Source organism: Ipomoea triloba, chromosome 7, assembly GCF_003576645.1.
Source record: "Ipomoea triloba cultivar NCNSP0323 chromosome 7, ASM357664v1".
Classification (NCBI taxonomy): Eukaryota; Viridiplantae; Streptophyta; class Magnoliopsida; order Solanales; family Convolvulaceae; genus Ipomoea; species Ipomoea triloba.
The window spans coordinates 1,266,146-1,286,025 of NC_044922.1; the positions used below are offsets into that span (position 1 = coordinate 1,266,146).

A 19,880-nucleotide genomic window follows, 5' to 3' on the forward strand; every position below is an offset into this window, starting at 1 on the left:
ATATACCCGTTAGTTATGGACAATTTATATTAATTTATTTAATTGAAATTCTTAACTTCACACCTTGTCATGACGGGATTTGTGAAGGTGACCACGGCGGATTTGTGAAGGTGTCCGGTACCTATAAAAAATTAATCACATTAAATGTAATTTTTACACTGTAATTATCAAGCTCGAACCTACTACTTATTCACAATTTGTCACAATTTTTTTTTTTTGAGTAAATCAAAAGAAGCGGGACATTCAGAAAACACGGTGCCAAAGACTTTCAGTCAACCGCTAGACATTAATAGACTTTGCCATTGCCAATTATTTGGACAGAGAAACGCCACATTCACTGAGTTCATACTGCAAAGCTCTGGAAAGTATGAAGAAATTTACCAGAAAACAGTTAATGGAGGGGATGCTTTCCAGTTTATATAGTGGAAACGATTCTTCGTGGCTTCTACCTCAAAATCTGTTCATAGGTTTTCTTCGGATTCGGAGCTCAAGCACAACATGTCTGGTGGCGACGGCAACGGTGGCCGCGGCGGTCTATTCTTCGCGGTGAAGAAGTTATTGCATCATCGCTCATTTTTCCGGAGTCGAGGAGCAAATCGGTATGTAGAACTCATGGCTCTGTGCTGGCTGTTATATATATATATATATATATAAATTTAAATTCATATAATGCTCTTCGCATATCTGAAGAATGTGATTCATGCATACTCACAATCGCATAACCTCCTTAAATACCAGATAAGAGAGCTCTTATTCTTGTGCATATACATTTTTTAACAATAACTGCGAACAACAAAAATCCAAAGCATAAGTGAGGGATCAAAATGATATTGTTTAGATTATGTCATTATTTTTCTTGCTTTATGAGTTTCTATTCAAACCTCTTATCTTAGTTATGAGTCGATCTTATGCATCATATCATGTACTAAATACAAGTCTTTTTTTTTTTTTTTTTTTTTTGGGGTTGAAACCTCTTCTGTTATTGTGCATGTGAAGTCATGAACACCTGATTTAAATTACTGTTTAGGTTCCCCTAGGAAAAATTCAAGCCCTTCAAGCTAAATTCAAAGAGGCACATTTTCTCCATCTCAAAGCAGTTTGTATTCAGAGGAATCTTTGCCCAGAAATTATGGTAATGAGTTGAGGTTTGATATTGAGAGGATTTCACTTAGGAGTTCTGAAGATGGATTGCCAAACTCGGTGTCTTCTGCTGATGAAGACTCCCAGCAAGGCCATAATCAAACCACTTCTGCATCACCTGATTCATCTTGCGCTCTACATGTTTCTTCTTTTTTGGTGAACCAAAATTTTTCCCCACAAAGAGAGTTCATTTGCCACTTGAGCTATCCCATTGGATTGCTCTACATGTTTCTAGGAATAGTTCGATTTCTTCTAGTGCATATCAAGCAAGGGATCATCTCTGTCTCGTCCCCATTCGTGGAGAATTTTTGCCCATAATAGCTTGTACTGAGCTGTGGTTTGATGACAAGATTATGTCTCTTGAGAGTTCTCAAGATAGGTACAGAAGTATGAGCTCATGCTACAAGAAAAATCGCGGTTTGCGACGGAAAATCGCGAGGGAAATAATTTCGTCGTGATATAGCGACGGAATTAATTTCCGTCGTAAATTAATGACGGAGTCGTGACCAAAAAATAATTCCTTCGCGAATTTTGACGTAAATAGAATATATAACCCGCGAAAACTTGGTAGTAAAAAATTGCGACCGATTTTAATTTCGCTGCGAAATGACGACGAATTTAATTTCCATCACAAAATGGCTACGAAAATTGCGACGAAAATTGCGACGAAATTTGTTATGTTGCTAAATATAGCAATTTATTTGAAAATGAATAAATATTACGACAACAGAATTTATTCCGTTGCAATGTCGTTTTTATTTTTATTACGAAAACCATGTGGTTTTGGTTTTGATTTTGGTTTTTTTTTTTTTTTTTAATGAAAACATGTTATATATAAAATTAAAAATTATAACTCTAATTGAAATTTCACTTCAGGCGACGCCTCCAGCGCCAAACAGCATTCCGCCTTAGCCATCGCTCACCATGGCTCACCATCGCCAAACACCCATTTCCGCCTTCGCCGTCGACCAGAGTGCCCACCGCCGTCGCATCATGTTCATTCACCACCAATGATGATGATTTGCACTCAGCATCATGTTCATTCACCACCAATGATGATGATTCTTCTAGCACTAAAACGGAGCTTATGTCCATAATATCTCCAAATGGGAAATTCATTCGCATTATTACAGGTTGGCAGAAGGGTCAACTTTTGGGACGGGGATCATTCGGATCAGTATTTCAAGGCATTGCACAGTAAGTATTAGTTAGGCTACCTTTCTTTGTTTTTCCTGTTATGAAAATGCTTCATGGACTGTTTATCTATTATACTTTGGCTATTCTGTGGTGCCTTATAGGTGCAGATTCTTTATTTGCTTCCTGATTTGTTACTTAGCCCTTTATTTCTTCATTTTATGATGTCTAGTTTTGTTGATTTCATTAGAACTTAACTGTTGGTCTCTTATTTCAATTCAGTACTCCAGCTCTTCTTCACTTTATGTAGTATTCCTTACATTGGAACATCATATGGTCTCTGGAATCTGGAGGGGTTTATAGTAAATTGGAATGTTCATTTTTCTAATGTGTTCAGTGTAGCTATGCAATTCTTTGATCCTTCTTCAATATGCCTTTCTGCAGTGATGGCTTCTTTTTTGCTGTGGAGGAAGTGTCCTTGCTAGATCAAGGTGACTATGCAAGGCAAAGTATTTACCAACTTGAACAGGTAAGTGGGTATTTAATTGCACCAACTTTTCCTTCATTTTTGTTCTCAGTTCCCTTTATTAACTATCAACTTTATTTTTCTTTCCTTTTTTTTTTTTTTAATATTAATCAGGAGATTGCTCGCTTGAGTCAGTTTGAACATGATAACATAGTACAGTATTTTGGTACAGGCAAGGTAATACATCTTTTGATTTCTTGATGGTAATTTTGTTGTTATCTCTATGCACATACAGAGATCTTGCATTGTAATGCATAAGCCTTGGTTGTAAATATCTTGCATTGTAATGCATTGTTTCATGTCTGAGTAAACCAAAATCTGCATTAAATTTACCTTGAACATTTATATATTAGGAAGAATAGGTTTCTTGTAATTTGTATTGGTGCTCTGCGTTTTATGGTAGAATTTATTTTCAAGGCTTTCTTTACTGGATGATTCATTTTTATTTGCAGGATGATTCAAAGCTATATATATTTTTTGAGTTGGTATCTCAGAGGTCCCTTCTGAGTCTATATCAGACGTATCATCTCCGAGACTCTCAGGTATCTGCCTATACAAGGCAGATATTGCTTGGGTTAAAGTATTTGCATGACCGGGATGTAGTCCACAGGTAACTGAATAAATGTTTGGATGTTTCTCTTGCTTGAATCATTATTCTATTGTTCAGGATAAGCTTTAAAGTGTAACATGTGTTCTCTTGATGCTTGAACATATGAAGTTTTCTTGTTGATTCTAGTACACTGTAGAAGAAGTGTAATAATTTTGCAATGTATATTAAATTCAAGTATCTAATCAGGTTGTCACTACTTTTGAATGTACTAGCATAGTATAAAATATTTTCCTTGTAAATTCAATTTTAAATATGTTTCTGAAGTCTTCATTATTTTGTTTTCCTAGTGATATTAAATGCGCAAACGTATTGGTGGATGCTGCTGGGTCAGTTAAACTTGCAAATTTTGGCCTAGCTAAGGTTGGAGTCATATATTATCAACCTTTCTGCTCTATTGTTCAGATCATATTGCCTCTCTTTTCTTTTATAACACCATAAACATTCTTTAAGCTGTGTTTTGGATAACTTGAAGTCTGATATTGAGATTACTAAATTATGCAGGCCACCAAACTGAATGATGTGAAGTCCTGCAAGGGCACTGCCTTCTGGATGGCTCCTGAGGTTAGCTGTGATTCTTTTACAGTAACCACCACATCTACTGAGAAATGAATGTTAATATGTTATATAGCTCAGTAGACATTGATGGTGATATTGCTAAAATGAATAAATAGTCCAACATCCTTCCGTGCCTAATAATTAAGTTTGGAAATTGACACGTAGTGTACATATGAGTGGATTTTGATTTTCAAATTGGCTGGATTATTACATTTAATGGTTGTAGTTAATTACTTCCTGTTGTAGATGAGTTTAGTCATTTCTTAGTTGTACATCAGTTTATACTTGGTTGTCAAACTCCTTATTAACTTCTGTATTTTTTAAAACTTGAGAGTACTTGCACTTCTAGAATAATTTTAGTGAACCTCTCACATAAAACTTGAGAGTACTTATACTTCTAGATAATTATCATACAATTTTGCATAATATTGTTTGGCAAGTTCCGTAGGCATGAAGTGTATTGAGTGAATAACTTTTGATGTTGCTGCCTTTTGTTCTTCTTGGGTTGCATAGTAAACTAAATCTTTAATGCCTTGTTATGACTAATATGTAATGAATATTAACATCAAACGTGTGATTGCTGAAATAAAAGGCCATCAACTTTTTCTTGACTACATTAAACTGTGGGTTCAGGTTGTTAATAGTAGGAACGGTAGCTATGGGCTTGCAGCAGACATATGGAGCCTTGGCTGCACTGTCCTGGAGATGCTTACACGACAATTTCCTTATTGCCATCTAGAGCATGTATGTGATCATATTTACTTTTATGTATTATGCTGGCCAACCTTTTTCTCTATATGGAACTTAATAATTCAACGTAATGAGCTAGAGATTCAAAATGTGGTTTCTTTTATAAAAAGCTTACTTCAGATGTGTTTGGCCCTGTTTGGTAAATGACTATTAATTGATTGGGTTAGAAGGTATGATTAGTTGATAATATTAGCTGATTGTAGAAAGTTGTTTGATAGATTAGCTATTAGCTTATAGCTGTTTGGTATAATTTCTTTTCTCAAAAAGCTAATTGAATAGTCTTTTGAATTTTAGTATTTTGGAGTTACAAAAAGCTTATTAACGGTCAAATAAGCCAAAATTGGCTGATTGACTGATTATTTACCAAACAGGGCCTTTGTCTTTTGGCATGCTTCCTATGTGTTGGTGGAAACATGCTAAAAAAAAAATTATGGGCATAATCTATTTTGTATGTTGAAAAGTCAGTATGCATGATTGGGGATGTACCAGCTATTTAGATGTTTCCATGTCTCCCTTCTTCATAGGTTGATCTATACTTCAAAGTTGAAATCCATGACAGGGGATGTACTCTAGAGACTGATTGCATTTCCTTTGCAATTGCAGATTCAGGCTCTCTTTAAGATTGGGAGGGGTGAGCCACCTCATGTGCCTGACACACTTTCAAGTGATGCACGAAGTTTTATACGTTGTTGTCTTCAAGTTGACCCAAATGCTCGTCCAACCGCCTCTCAATTTCTAGAGCACCCATTTGTGAAGCGTCCACTTCCACACCCTTGAGTTCACCATCTTCTCGCTATCTAGGCATGCGGTTTTAGATTGTTGCAAATTAATCTTAATGTTGATTGTTGTTTGTTAAGACTATTATATTGTTGTTTAGATTTGAATTGACTATTATTACTTATTAGATTAGATGTGGATTAATATGTATTATTACTTGAACTTAATTTGGATGGATAATGTTTTGAAATTATGTTATATTTTAGAATTAGTAGTGTATTAGTATATAATTTCAAAAATGCGACGAAATCGCGATGGAATATTTGTGGAAAAAATTGTGATGGAAAATAATTTCTTTGTTCGTTTGCGACGGAATATTTGTTGCAAAAATTGCGACGGGAAATAATTCTGTCGTTTTTTTTTTTTTTTTTTTTTTTTTTTTTTTGCGGCGGAACATTCGTCTCTAAAATGTGTTAGAATTAGCGATGGAATTATTTTCGTTGCCAAATCATGAAGGAAAAAGTTCCGTTGTAACTTGGCGACGAAATTATTTCGTCGCAATATTCATTACGGAATTATTCCGTCGCAATATTTCGCTACGGAATTATTCAGTTGAAATATTTCGCGACGGAATTTTTCGTTGCAAACAAAAATACGACAAGAACGAATTCCGTCGCAAAACCTGTTTTATGACAGAATTTGACTGTTTCGCTACGGAATCCATAGGCAAAGTTCATTCCATTCTCTATTACCTCTGTCAAGAATCTCGACTGACCTTAGGCAAAGTTCATTCCATTCTAGTGCAATCCAAAGAGAATCATCTCCATCTTGTCCCCGTTTCGCTTCTGAACGGTATTCCACGTTATATGCTGAGTTTTGACATGGAGAGGAATTCTCGTAAGAGTTATGAAGAGTGGCTGACAGGCTCAGGAAAGGGAAGTATAAGCTCAGGGAATTCAAGCATTTTACGTGCAGCTATTAGTGATGGAAATCAGGTTTAATTTATTATTTCCTATCCCCGGTGGGGCTACAATTTCATCTTCAGTCAATTTTCCACAGAGCATGTGAAAGCCTTGTTCCAAGAATGGTTTCTTCCTCTGCCACTGAAGCAAGGGCATATCGTGTGGAACTTGAGAATCATGTTAAGAAGCTTGTTGAGGATTTGCAGGAAAGAAGGAATCATGGTTTCTTCACACTCATCAGCCTCTTTTAGGTTCACATCCACAATTGAGACAAGAAGAAAATCCTTTATGTTATCTGAGGTTTCAAAGCTTTTCAAGATCTTTAAGCAATCCAATGCTAAAAAGCTTTCCTGCAACTTTCCCAGTTTTCCCAGGCATGTATCGTATAGAGTGTTGCATGAGGCGACTAACGGTTTCTCTAACACAAATTTGATTGGTTATGGAAGTTTTGGCACTGTTTATAGAGGAACATTTGAGCATGGTTTGGAACCAACTTTAATGGTAAAGGTTCTTGACCTTATAAAAAATGGTGCTTCAATGAGCTTTCATTTAGAATGTGAAGTATTAAGGAACATACGTCACAGAAATCTTGTTCCAATTTTGACATGCAGTTTATGGAAAATGGGAACCTTGATGCGTGGTATTAACGCATTATTAATTAAAAATTTACCATATATTTCACTAACTAGCTAATTAGGGAAATCATATCACTTCTAGAAATTGCCAATCATGTTTTAGGTCTTTACCAACAATATTAAAGGTTCTAGAAATTTCCACCAGGCTTCATTTTTTGATATTGTGTAATTCCTTGATCACTTCATTCATTTGCATGCAATCCATTGGTGATGTTGAAACACAAGTGAGCCCAATTTTGAAGATGGAGACAAAGAACGCAATTACGCAAATTATGCTGTGGAACCAGGTCCACCTTAATTAGTAGGTGGACCTGGGTCCAAAACTACGTCTTTTTTTTTTTATTTTTTATTTTATTAAATTAGTAAACATATTGCTGAATATAAAGTTGTCCAAAAATGTGTGAATGTAGAGGTTTCAAAGTGTGAATATAGAGTATAGAAATCGTGAATGTAGACTTATGATTGTGTGAATGTAGAGTTGCCCAAAAATGTGTGAATATGGAGTATAGAAATCGTGAATGTAGAGTTATGCATGTGTGAATCTGTAATAGAGTTAAGAAGTTCTAAAAACTTGTAGCCCTGTAATGTGTGAATGTGGAGTTCTCAAGTTGTGAATATAGAGTATAGGACCTGTGAATATAGAGTTTTGAATGTGTGAATGCATAACAGTGGTAATATAGTTACTAAACATATAATCCTGTAATGTGTAAATGTGGAGTTCACAAATTGTGAATGTAGAGTATAGTGTATGTGAATGTAGTGTTTGTGTTCCACACTTCAGGTCAATATGTTTAGTAAAAAAAAAAAAAAAAACGGCGTCGTTTTTGGACCCAGGTCCACCTTGCAAGGTAGACCTGGGTCCACGGCATAACTATTGGACAAAGAAGTTGTGGGTCTTGCTCTCTTCAATTTCCACCAAATTGCCATCATTCTACATCTCTTTGTCAAGTCTTATTCCACTATTGCTTTCTAGGCATGCTAGAAGCAATGGATCAACCATCTTCATAACATGCTATTAATTATTAATATAGCAGCCATAGTCATTCGAATCGGAAAATGATAAGTGGACTACAAGAGAGTAAAATTCCTGTTGTATGTTTTAATTTTATTGGAGGAAAAAGAAAAGAAAGGAATAAAGTTTGGGACCATATTTTTTGTGTAATGGGTTCGTCACACAAGATCTTTTTAGTGTTGTTTTATTCTCTTATGAACTTATACTAGGTTAATTAGTTGACTAATTGTGCATATCATACCTTAGGATCGTTTATTCGTGTTACGTCAATTTAATAGAAATAGTTATACTCTAATTAATATACACAATTTCAGCCAAATCACAACATTTAATATAACAACATAGATAATACTTGGAGCTTAGCTTGTTCCCCATTATACAACAAAAGAAGAATCCAAGAAAAGTTAAAATCAAAATTCAAGAAATTTAGAGCATCATGTATTTGGCAAATTGGAAAGCAAGCTTTTTCTTAATTCTACCCATGGAGATATTGTATGTCACAAGACATGTTTGCTTAATTTTATGTAAAGAAAGCCTTCTTAATCTTGTGTAATTCCCTGCTCACTTCATTCATATGCATGCGATCCATTGGTGATCTTGAAGCACAAGTGAGTCCAATTTTGAAGATGGAGATGAAGAAGTTATGCACCTTACTCTCTTGAATTTCCACCAAATTGCCATCATTCTCCAACTCTTCATTTTGTCTTATTCCAAGGTTGCTTTCTAGGCATGCTAGAAGCAATGGGTCAACAATTTTCATCACTTGCTCCGATAATGCTGCCTCAACATACTCATAGAGACTCTCACATCCACCATTCATGAATAAAGCATCTGTGGGTCTTTTAGCTGTGAGCATTTCCAACAAAAGGATTCCAAAGCTATACACATCTCCAAAAGTTGATGCCTTTGCTCCTATCCCGTACTCTAAATCCAAATTATTTGTGAAAACAAACAAAGCAAATGAAAAAAAAAAAATATTAGAGCATTTTAATTTTTGGGAAAGAACTTCTTCAACATAAGATATGATATATGAATATGACTTTTTCTCTTATGCTAGTTAGTTATGGAAACAAGTTGTAAAACTTTATGACAATATTCTTACCTGGTGGAACATAACCAATTGACCCCTTTAATCCAATGGTACTAGTTTGTTCACCAATTGGATCTCCAATTGTGCGTGAATAAAGCCTTGATATACCAAAGTCTCCAACATGAGCAGTTAAGTCTTTGTCAAGTAGAATGTTACTTGGCTTTAGATCACAATGAACAATCGTCGGTTCACAATCATCATGGAGATAATGCAACACAGAAGCTACATCAATTGCAATGTTTAACCTTTGAAGAACACTTAGAACGGTTGTCCTTGCATTAGATGAATGTGTGTGCAACCACATATCCAAATCCCCATTTTCCATGAACTCATAAACCAAAGCTTTGAATTCATTACCTGCAAAATCGCAACTAGAGCAGCAAGTCAAAATTGGAACAAGATTTCGATGGCGTATGTTCCTTAACACTTTACATTCTGCAAGAAAGCTCTTTGAAGCTCCATTTTTTAAAAGGTCAAGTACCTTCACAGCAATTATTTGTTCTCCCCCACCTTGCTCAAATCTTCCTTTGTAAACCGAGCCAAAACTTCCCGAACCGATCAAATTTGTGTTAGAGAAACCATCAGTAGCTTTATGCAGATCTCTATAAGGGATTTTGGAAAGCTTTTCAACTTTGGATGGCTTAGCTGACTCCATCCTTTTTCCTTTCCTCCAACACAATGTTAGAAAAGCAATGAATGATGCAAACACCAGAGCCGAGCAGATACATGTAAAGATAACAATCATAAGCTTTAAATGCTTTCTGTGTTTTATTTTCTTCACAGGACATGGAGGTAGCTTTAGCTCAGGTATACCACCGCATAGCTTTTTGTTTCCAAGCAATGATACATTGGTTGCCACTGCAAACACTCCAACGGTTGGTACCTCCCCCTCTAGATCATTGAAAGAAAGGTTCAAATATTGCAAGAAAGGGAGCTTTTGGAGGTCTCTTGGTATCTCTCCAGTCAACTTATTGTTTGAGATATCCAAATGCGTAATGCTTTTTAAGGATATCAAAGAAGGTGGGACTTTACCTTCGAAGAGATTATCATGCATATCAAGATATCCAAGGCTCAAACAGTCTCCAATTGTATCTGGAATTCTGCCCGACAATTTGTTTCCAGAGATGTCTAAGGCATTTAGTGTTTTCAATTTGCCCACGGCAGGAGATAACGGACCAGTGAATGAATTGTGGGAAAGGTCAAGGTACTTAGACAAAGATGGCAAATTAAAAACTTGTTGAGGAATGATGCCATCTAGTTTGTTATTGTTCATGTACCATTCATTCAAAGTCTTGAAGTTTTCCACATTTGAGGGTATATTGCCATAAAAATTGTTGTTATCCAAAAAAATTGAAGCTAGAGAAGTAAGGTTAAAAAGAGTGAGTGGCATTTTTCCATATAATTGGTTTTCATAAAGATCTAAAAGTTGTAGTTTATGCAATTCACCTATCTCATTCGGAATAACACCTGATAATAGACTGCGTCCAATACTGAAAGCAATCAAGCTAACTAGATTTTTTATTCCTTCGGGTATTGTACCAAATATCTTATTATCTCCTAGATATAGGGAATGGAGTTGGGATGAGAGGTTAGCTATGGTGTTTGGCAATTTACCATCAAATCTATTTTGATCAATGGCAAATCTAATTAAATTACTACAATTGGACATAGATGTTATAAAAGCCAAGTCATTGACGGGATCATTGCTACCAAGGCGATTGTACGCAAGGTGAAAAACTACAAGATCTTTTAACCTTCCAATATTATCTGGAACTTTACCTACAAGATGGTTTTTTGATACCTCAAGAATTTGAAGCTTAGAGGCGTTGGGAAATGAAATAGGGATGGTTCCATGGAATTTGTTGGCAGAAAAATAAAAGCCTTCCAAGTTTGGCATGGTGTCTCCTATGTAACTTGGAATGGTCCCTTCAAGTGAGTTATCGGTTACTCCAAAAGTTTGTATAGAAGTCATATTGAAGAAAGAAGGAGATAGTGTACCAGTGAAATCGTTGCCACCAAGTGAAAGGATATTTAAATCCCAACAGCGCGTAATCTCATGCGGAATAGGTCCCTTTAAATGATTATGCTCCAAGCTCAACACTAGAAGTGATGAAAAATTCCCATAAGTGGAAGGAATTCCACCTGTCAATTTGTTATTATCCAGCGATAGTACTTGTAGCTTCTTCAGATTAGCTAGATATTGGAATGCAGTAGGGAGCTTTCCTTGGAGGCCAGAAAATTGGAGTACCATAAGTTGTACGCAGCTACTGAGATTAAGCTTAGCAAGATCTCCCGTCAGTGCATTCGTATACAGGTAGAGATATCTTAGTCGAAACAAACCACCAATCTCTCCTGGGATTTCACCGTGCAACATATTCCTACGGAGATTAAGAAGCCTGAGGAAAGTGAGGTTTCCAATATGAGGAGATATGGTTCCCACCAACCCCATCTCAGGAAGCCTCAACGCCACAACTCGTGGGTGTCGACGACCACACCTCACTCCTAGCCAGCCACAATGGTGCACAGAGTCATTCCATGAGTTAAGAACTACTCCTCCATTGGGATCATCAGAAGAAATCCGGTGTTTAAACTCTAAAAGAGCAAGCCTATCGGTTTCATTTGATGGGTAGAAAGTAGGTGATGATGCAAAGGAGGAAGTGGGAATAAGGGTAACAATACATATTAAGCAAAACACAAAAAGATGGAGAGTAGAAAGAGCAGGTGGTGAGAAATAAAAGAATGAGAGGGTTTTGTGATGCCTCATCTTCAATTCTCTCAGCTATATACATACAATTCAAAAAGATGGATAGGATTATTTAATTAGAGAAAGAAGAGAGTGATATATATGATGTGTGTTTTTGTGACAGTACAGGGTGTATATTATATATTGTTTATATAGAGAAATTAAATGCTAAGTCAAGAATCTGATATGCGTACTGTTAATTGGATGGTAAGTTGAAAACCGTATCGGAGGAGGCAAATACGATACGCTTCCCGGTCCATACTCCATCACAGATCCAATCTCTCTGCACCACAATAAATTGAGTTTGATATTTTATTAAATTTTCTTATTTAATAACAAAATTTATATAATATAAATTAGATGATGCATGCATGCTAATCAAAAGGGACTCCGTGTTTGATAAGTTGAATACTGTTTCGTGGTCCATACGCCATGACAGATGTAATAGAACCAATCAGTCACATACTCATTGTCACATCAAGCACTATACTAGTAACCTTTCAGATTGGCAAAGCCGGTCCGATCGAATACTACGTACATGAGGGGAAAGAATAAAACTTCGCTTCATTTATTGGATATTGTAGAGTGGCGGTCCTAGGCCGGTTTTTTGATTTGCGTGGCCTTGTGCTGGTAAATAAGTGAGGCCTTATAAAAGTATAAATAAACTACGAATTGAAGAAAAGTGATTCGCGTGAATATTACGAAGTAGAATTTTTTTTAAATAATACGTAATAGAATTTAGATCAGTCATGAAAACCTAATTTTGAGCCAATATAACCACAAATACATATACTAACTATTGGACTAGGACTAGGGGCCCTCCAAAATTTTGGGGCCCTGTGCTATTGCCCATCTTGCACGCCCTAAAATCCGGCCGTGGGCGGTACTTGAGCTATGACTAATAATTCTCAAACTCATAAACTGGCTTTTGTGATTGAGCTAAGATTTTGGTTTAAACATCTGTCATTTGATGCTCTATGGTGAGAAAGAGTAAATCCAAAGTGAAAGTTGTTAAAAGTGAAGTCCTCCACTTATTTGGCAATTTATATCGTAAATTAGGATGCACAATGCAATCTTTTTAATTAACGATTTTTTTAAAATCTCGTTTTCTGTTCCGCCGTTAACTTATAAGATGAATTCTGTGTAGGTTGTGATGCTATTCTGTGCATTCTGTTTTGACATTCTGCGTATTCTGGCCACGAATTATGTACATCCATCTCAATTATGTATCTTAATCACTCGAGTAGTGTAAGATGAGTTATGCATAGGTTCTGGTGTGTTTGTGTATTTGGTGTTATCATTTATGTACATTATGGTTATGAATTATGTGTATTATGGTTATGGTTATGTGTGTTAACTATTGGAGTAGTGTAAACACTAAGATCAGTTATGTGTACGTGTGTGACAATTTTCTGGGTATTCTGTTTTGACATTTTGTGTATTTTTTACACGAATTCTGTGTATGGTATTAGAAATCATTAATGTACATAATTATATATTAGAATACACAGAATCATAAGTTTAAACATTATCATTTATGTTTCATGAGGCATGACATTCAAATCATTAACATACATAATTATATATTAGAATACACACAATTTGGTAAAATCATTAAAGTTAATGGCTTAATTAAGCATAAAAAGTCGTTTCGAACTTAATCGAGAAAAATCACTATAATCAAATACTAAATTGAGTATTCACTCAACTTTGTTTGCTGCAAGTAATTTGATTTCATGTGTTGCATGTAGAATTTATATTATTAACGCTGATTAAAATGAAGTGAATCACCCCATCCAATTCAATCAGAAATTTCTTATATGAGTGTTTGACAAGTTGATGCTGGTTGCTAGCAGATTTGGAATTTAACGTCTGACAATTCAGTACTTCTGTGGTCCACATTGTTCGATTCGTAAGTAATATATTGACCAACATAACACCCAATTTTACGTTAATAGCTCATAACACCCAATGTTGCATAGAATATCTCTAGATTTTTTGTATTGATATTGTACTTTCTCAGGATTCATCTTTTGTTTTGATTTGTGAATATTGTAATATCAAGTGGTAAATTATTTTAACCATGTAAAATTTTAAAAAAAAAATTCGAAAAATGAATCATTTAAACAAAATTTGAAAAACATTTTTCAAGTTTTAAAACTGAACTTTAGTGTAATATAAAAATATAGAGAATATTTGTTGCTTCATATAACAAAAGAAGAATCCAAAAAAAGTTTATAGCAAAAGAAACACATAGCAGCATTTATTAATCCAAAAAAATAACAAACTAATTAACTTAACATAATTGCTAGTTCACCAGTGGAAACATTGTTAAATCACAAGACATGTTTTCTTAATTTTATGCAAAGAAGGCCTTCTTAATCTTCTGTAATTCCCTGCTCACTTCATTCATATGCATGCGATCCATTGGTGATTTTGAAGCACAAGTGAGTCCAATTTTGAAGATGGAGAAAAAGAAGCTATGCACCTTGCTCTCTTCAATTTCCACCAAATTGACATCATTCTCCACCACTTCATTTTGTCTTATTCCAAGGTTGCCTTCTTGGCATGCTACAAGCAATGGGTCAACAATTTTCATCACTTGCTCCGTTAATGCAGCCTCAACATAATCGTAGAGACTCTCACATCCACCATTCATGAATGAGCTCGAACTTAGGGTGGCTTGAGCTCGAGCTCGTTAAGGAAGGCTCGGCTCGAGTTCGAGCTCGAGCTCGATTGAGCTTGAAAATTGATGCTCGAGCTTGAGCTCGGCAATTTTCGAGCTGCTCGAGTTCGGCTCGAGCAGCTCGATTTTGAGCTCGAGTTCGAGCATGAATTTGAGCTTGAATTCATGCTCGAACTCAAGTTAGAGTTCGATTTTGAACTCGAATTTAACCTGTTTGATTTTAAATTCATGTTTCAGTTAAAAATAAACTATAATATTATATGTATATATATATATATATATATATATATATATATATCGCTCGCTCGCGGCTCGTCGAGCCACGAGCCTAAGACATTAGAGCTCAAGCTCAGCTCGATTATTAAACGAGCCGCTTGAGCTCGGCTCGAACTCGAATTTGACCGAGCTCGAGCCGAACTTTGACCGAGCGGCTCGTGAGCAGCTCGCGAGCCGCTTGGCTCATTTACACCCCTATTCATGAATAAAGCATCTGTGGGTCTTTTAGCTGTGAATATTTCCAACAAAAGGATTCCAAAGCTATACACATCTCCAAAAGTTGAGGCATTTGCTCCTATCCCGTACTCTAAATCCAAATTATTTGTGAAAACAAACAAAGCAAATGAACAAATAAAAATTAATAGATCATTTTAATTTTTGGGAAAGAACTTCTTCAACATAAGATATGATATATGAATATGACTTTTTCTCTTAAGCTAGTTAGTTATGGAAACAAGTGGTAAAGTTTTATGACAATATTCTTACCTGGTGGAACATAACCAATTGACCCCTTTAATCCAATGGTACTAGTTTGTTCACCAATTGGATCTCCAATTGTAGCAGGTGAATAAAGTCTTGATATACCAAAGTCTCCAATATGAGCAGTTAAGTCTTTGTCAAGCAGAATGTTACCTGGCTTTAGATCACAATGAATAACCACCGGTTCACAATCATCATGGAGATAATGCAATGCACAAGCTACATCATTTGCAATGTTTAACCTTTGAAGAACACTTAAAACAGTTGTCCTTGCATTAGATGAATGTGTATGCAACCAAATATCCAAATCCCCATTTTCCATGAACTCATAAACCAAAGCTTTGAATTCATTACCAGCAAAATCACAACTCGAGCAGCAAGTCAAAATTGGAACAAGATTTCGGTGGCGTATGTTTCTCAACACCTTACATTCTGCAAGAAAGCTCTTTGAAGCTCCATTTTTTAAAAGGTCAAGTACCTTCACTGCAGTTTTTTGTTCTCCTCCATCTTGCTCAAATCTTCCTTTGTAAACAGAGCCAAAACTTCCCGTACCGATCAAATTTGTCTCAGAGAAACCATCAGTAGCTTGATGCAAGTCTCTATAAGGGATTTTGGAAAGCTTTTCAACTTTGGATAGCTTAGCTGACTCCACCCTTTGTTGTTTCCTCCAACACAATGTTAGCAAAGCAATGAATGATGCAAACACTAGAGCCGAGCATATACATGTGAAGATAACAATCATAAGCTTTAAATGCTTTCTGTGTTTTGTTTTCTTCACAGGACATGGAGGCAGCTTTAGCTCAGGTATACCACCGCATAGCCTTTTGTTTCCAAGCAACGATACATTGGTTGCCACTGCAAACACTCCAACTGTTGGTACCTCCCCCTCTAGATCATTGAAAGAAAGGTTCAAATATTGCAAGAGAGGGAGCTTTTGGAGGTCTCTAGGTATCTCTCCAGTCAACTTATTGTTTGAGATATCCAAATGCGTAATGCTTTTTAAGGAAATCAAAGAAGGTGGGACTTTACCTTCAAAGAGATTATCATGCATATCAAGATATTCAAGGCTCAAACAATCTCCAATTGTATTTGGAATTTTGCCCGACAATTTGTTTCCGGAGATGTCTAAGGCATTTAGTGTTTTCAATTTGCCCACAGTGGGAGATAACGGGCCAGTGAATGAATTGTTGGAAATGTCAAGGTACTTAGACAAAGATGGCAAATTAAAAACTTGTTGAGGAATGATGCCATCTAGTTTGTTATTGTTCATGTACAATTCATTCAAATTCCTGAAGTTTTCCACATTTGAGGGTATATTGCCATCAAAATTGTTGTTATCCAAAAAAATTGAAGCTAGAGAAGTAAGGTTAAAAAGAGTGAGTGGCATTTTTCCAGATAATTGAGTTTTTTCAAGATCTAAATGTTGTAGTTTATGCAATTCACCTATCTCACTAGGAAGAACACCTGATAATAGATTCCCTCCTATATCGAAAGAGATCAAGCTAACTAGATTTTGTATTCCTTTGGGTATTGTACCAAATATCTTATTATTATCTCCTAGATATAGGTACTGGAGTTTGGATGAGAGGTTAGCTATGGTGTTTGGCAATTTACCTTCAAATCTATTTTCATGAATGGAAAGCCAATTTAAATTACTACAATTGGACAGAGATGTTATAAAAGCCAAGTCATTGAGGGGATCATTGCTACCACCAAGAAGATTGATCTCAAGGTCCAAAATTAAAAGATCTTTTAACCTTCCAATATTATCTTGGAACTTTACCTACAAGATAGTTTTCTACTACATCAAGACTCTGAAGCTTAGAGGCGTTGGAAAATGAAATTGGGATGGTTCCATGGAATTGGTTAAGGCCAAAATAAAAGCCTTCTAAGTTTGGCATGGTGTCTCCTATGTAGTTTGGAATGGTCCCTTCAAGTGAGTTTTCAAATACTGCAAAATGTTGTATAGAAGTCATATTGAAGAAAGAAGGAGATAGTGTACCAGTGAAATTGTTGCCACCAAGTATAAGGGAATATAAATCCCAACACCGCGTAATCTCATGCGGAATACTTCCCTTCAAATGATTCCACTCCAAGCCCAACGCTCGAAGTGAAGACAAATTGCCAAAAGTTGGAGGAATTCCGCCTGTCAATCTGTTACTACCCAGATATAGTACTTGTAGCTTCTTCAAATGAGCGGTAGGGAGGTTCCCCTGGAGGCCATTCTGATCAAAATAGAGTTCCCTAAGGTGTACGCAGCTGCTGAGATTAAGCTTAGCCACTTCTCCCGTCAATGCATTCACAGACAGGTCGAGAGATCTTAGTCGAAACAAACCACCAATCTCTCCTGGGATTTCACCGTACAACTTATTGCTATAGAGATCAAGAACCCTGAGGAAAGTGAGATTTCCAATATGAGGAGATATGGTTCCCACCAACCCTACCTCAGGAACCCTCAACGCCCCAACTCGTGGGTGTCGATGACCACAGCTCACTCCTGGCCAATCACAATGGTGCACAGAGTCATTCCAGGAGTTAAGAACTACTCCATTATTCGAATCATCAGAAATCCGGTGTTTCAACTCTAAAAGAGCAAGTCTATCGGTTTCATTTGAGTAGAGAGGAGCTGATGATGATACAAAGGAGGAGTAAGTGGAAAGGATAAGAGTACATATTAGGCAAAACAGAAGGTGATGGTGGAGAGCCGATGATGAGAAGTAATTATAAAAGAGTGAGGTGAGGGTATTGTGATGGCTCATCTTCATCACCTCAATCTCTACAATTCTATTCAATAATAAGACCACAGATTTAGATAAATAAGCTAAGAGAGTGATCGATCCGATGTGTTTCTCTCACTGATTACTTAAGAGAGTGATCGATCCGATGTGTTTCTCTCACTGATTACTCCACGCAATTTAAATACCGATGTGTTTCTCTCACTGATTACTCCACGCAATTTAAATACGCTTAACGCATGCTCAGCTCCATAAAATACGTTTGACAAAAGAGTCATTTCCATTTTTGGTCCTATTGGAGTATTGCCAATTTTAGTCCACTTCATTAATTTTTGCCACATTGTGACCAGTCTTATTTAGTCATTGCCACTTTTAGTCCACCGTTAAAATTTTCGTTAAATTGCCGTCCAAAATAGGGGTATTTTTGGTCTTTTCATGCTTTGATCATCTCTTTGACCCTTTGTAGTGGTTTTCCTTACACATTGGCTCACATGGCTTTCGCCGGACTTCTTTAATGGATGAAAATCTGTAAGGAAAACCACTACAAAGTGTAAAGAAAATGATTAAAGCATGAAAAGATCAAAATACCCCTGTTTTGGACGGTTATTTGACGAAAATTTTAACGGTGGACTAAAAGTGGCAATGACTAAATAAGACTGGCCGCAATGCGGCAAAAATTAATGAAGTGGACTAAAATTGGTAATGCCCCAATAACAGTAGGATCAAAAATGGAAATGACTCTTTGACAAAATGATATGATTCTAGCTTAGTAGACTTGGAAATTCACCACTGCCAATTCCATAATAGTTTCGTAGTCCACATTGTTCTACAAGTCATCACAAACGGCATGTTTGTTTGTTATCCTTTTATAAGGAATAAACACTTTCCAATATTACTTATAAGAAAAAGAAGTGTAATACTTTTTATGAAAAATATAATACTTCTAGCCATTTGTCAATATAAACACTAGGCCCTTGTAACATGTAGGAGATATGCAAAAACATGTACTCAGAATCAGAGGCAGAGCCAGAAAAATTTCCCAGTGACGGCAAAACATAAAAGATGTAGTTTAAAAAATAATCACAAAGAATATAGTCATAAATATTGTTGGATATAAACAAAAAATAAAACACAATAAAACTTTATAAAAATATTAATAACAATATATGAAACGTAATTAATTTAATAAAATAATTCAAATAAAAAATAAATTATAAATTACACATCTCACATTATTATATATATAAAGGGAAAACGTAAATAACTTTATAAAAATATTAGTAACAATATATGAAACGTAATTAATTTAATAAAATAATTCAAATAAAAAATACATTATAAATTACACATCTCACATTATTATATATATAAAGGGAAATATAAATTACACATCTCACATTATTATATATATAAAGGGAAAACGAAATTACACATCTCACATTATTATATATATAAAGGGAAAACGTAAATAACTTTATAAAAATATTAGTAAAAATATATGAAACGTAATTAATTTAATAAAATAATTCAAATAAAAAATACATTATAAATTGCACATCTCACATTATTATATATATAAAGGGAAAACGTAAATACATTATGAGGCAAGAGTAAAACCCTCACCCTTTCTTGGATAATAAGCTAAGGGTCAACCAACTCAGCCAACTCAACCACATGATAAATGAAGATGGAATCTGATATGCGTACTGTTAATTGGTAGGTAAGTTGAAAAGCGGAGGAGACAAATTAAATCTCATAGTGGAATATGGTGGCCGGTTAGAGCACTTTATTAATCGTAATGGACGGGATGTAGGACGACAGAAAGAAGA

General features: G+C 35.6%; 3 protein-coding genes across 3 annotated transcripts; 1 reads left to right on the plus strand and 2 right to left on the minus strand.

Moving 5' to 3' along the window:
- The first annotated feature begins 334 nt into the window (after positions 1 to 334).
- On the plus strand, positions 335 to 5,624 carry LOC116025908 (mitogen-activated protein kinase kinase kinase 1-like). The gene is made up of 9 exons (XM_031267285.1): positions 335 to 599; positions 2,017 to 2,337; positions 2,719 to 2,803; positions 2,915 to 2,977; positions 3,253 to 3,410; positions 3,698 to 3,770; positions 3,912 to 3,971; positions 4,599 to 4,709; positions 5,319 to 5,624. Exons 1-9 carry the CDS (start codon positions 499 to 501, stop codon positions 5,490 to 5,492), a joined length of 1,146 nt encoding a protein of 381 aa, XP_031123145.1. The 5' UTR covers positions 335 to 498; the 3' UTR covers positions 5,493 to 5,624.
- A 2,725-nt stretch (positions 5,625 to 8,349) lies between these two features.
- Positions 8,350 to 16,840, minus strand: LOC116025393 (probable LRR receptor-like serine/threonine-protein kinase At3g47570). The gene is made up of 4 exons (XM_031266613.1): positions 15,323 to 16,840; positions 15,028 to 15,143; positions 9,144 to 11,910; positions 8,350 to 8,965 (listed from the first exon to the last, which is right to left on the minus strand). Exons 1-4 carry the CDS (start codon positions 16,701 to 16,703, stop codon positions 8,562 to 8,564), a joined length of 4,668 nt encoding a protein of 1,555 aa, XP_031122473.1. The 5' UTR covers positions 16,704 to 16,840; the 3' UTR covers positions 8,350 to 8,561.
- Positions 16,841 to 17,082: 242 nt separating this feature from the next.
- On the minus strand, positions 17,083 to 18,081 carry LOC116025394 (putative receptor-like protein kinase At3g47110). Its single transcript, XM_031266615.1, has one exon. It carries the CDS (start codon positions 18,079 to 18,081, stop codon positions 17,083 to 17,085), a length of 999 nt encoding a protein of 332 aa, XP_031122475.1.
- Positions 18,082 to 19,880: the final 1,799 nt, after the last annotated feature.

Bases quoted from the DNA above. Each gene is read 5' to 3' on its own strand.
- LOC116025394 (XM_031266615.1), bottom strand. From the start codon at position 18,081: ATGAAGATGAGCCATCACAATACCCTCACCTCACTCTTTTATAATTAC.
- LOC116025393 (XM_031266613.1), bottom strand. From the start codon at position 16,703: ATGCCACTCACTCTTTTTAACCTTACTTCTCTAGCTTCAATTTTTTTG. The intron at 11,911-15,027 runs GTAAATGAGCCA...GTATGTATATAG, and splicing joins CTTTATTCATGAATAGGGGT to CTGAGAGAATTGAAGATGAG. The intron at 8,966-9,143 runs GTAAGAATATTG...ATTTGGATTTAG, and splicing joins AATTGGTTATGTTCCACCAG to AGTACGGGATAGGAGCAAAG.
- LOC116025908 (XM_031267285.1), top strand. From the start codon at position 499: ATGTCTGGTGGCGACGGCAACGGTGGCCGCGGCGGTCTATTCTTCGCG. The intron at 3,771-3,911 runs GTTGGAGTCATA...TAAATTATGCAG, and splicing joins CAAATTTTGGCCTAGCTAAG to GCCACCAAACTGAATGATGT. The intron at 4,710-5,318 runs GTATGTGATCAT...TTGCAATTGCAG, and splicing joins CTTATTGCCATCTAGAGCAT to ATTCAGGCTCTCTTTAAGAT.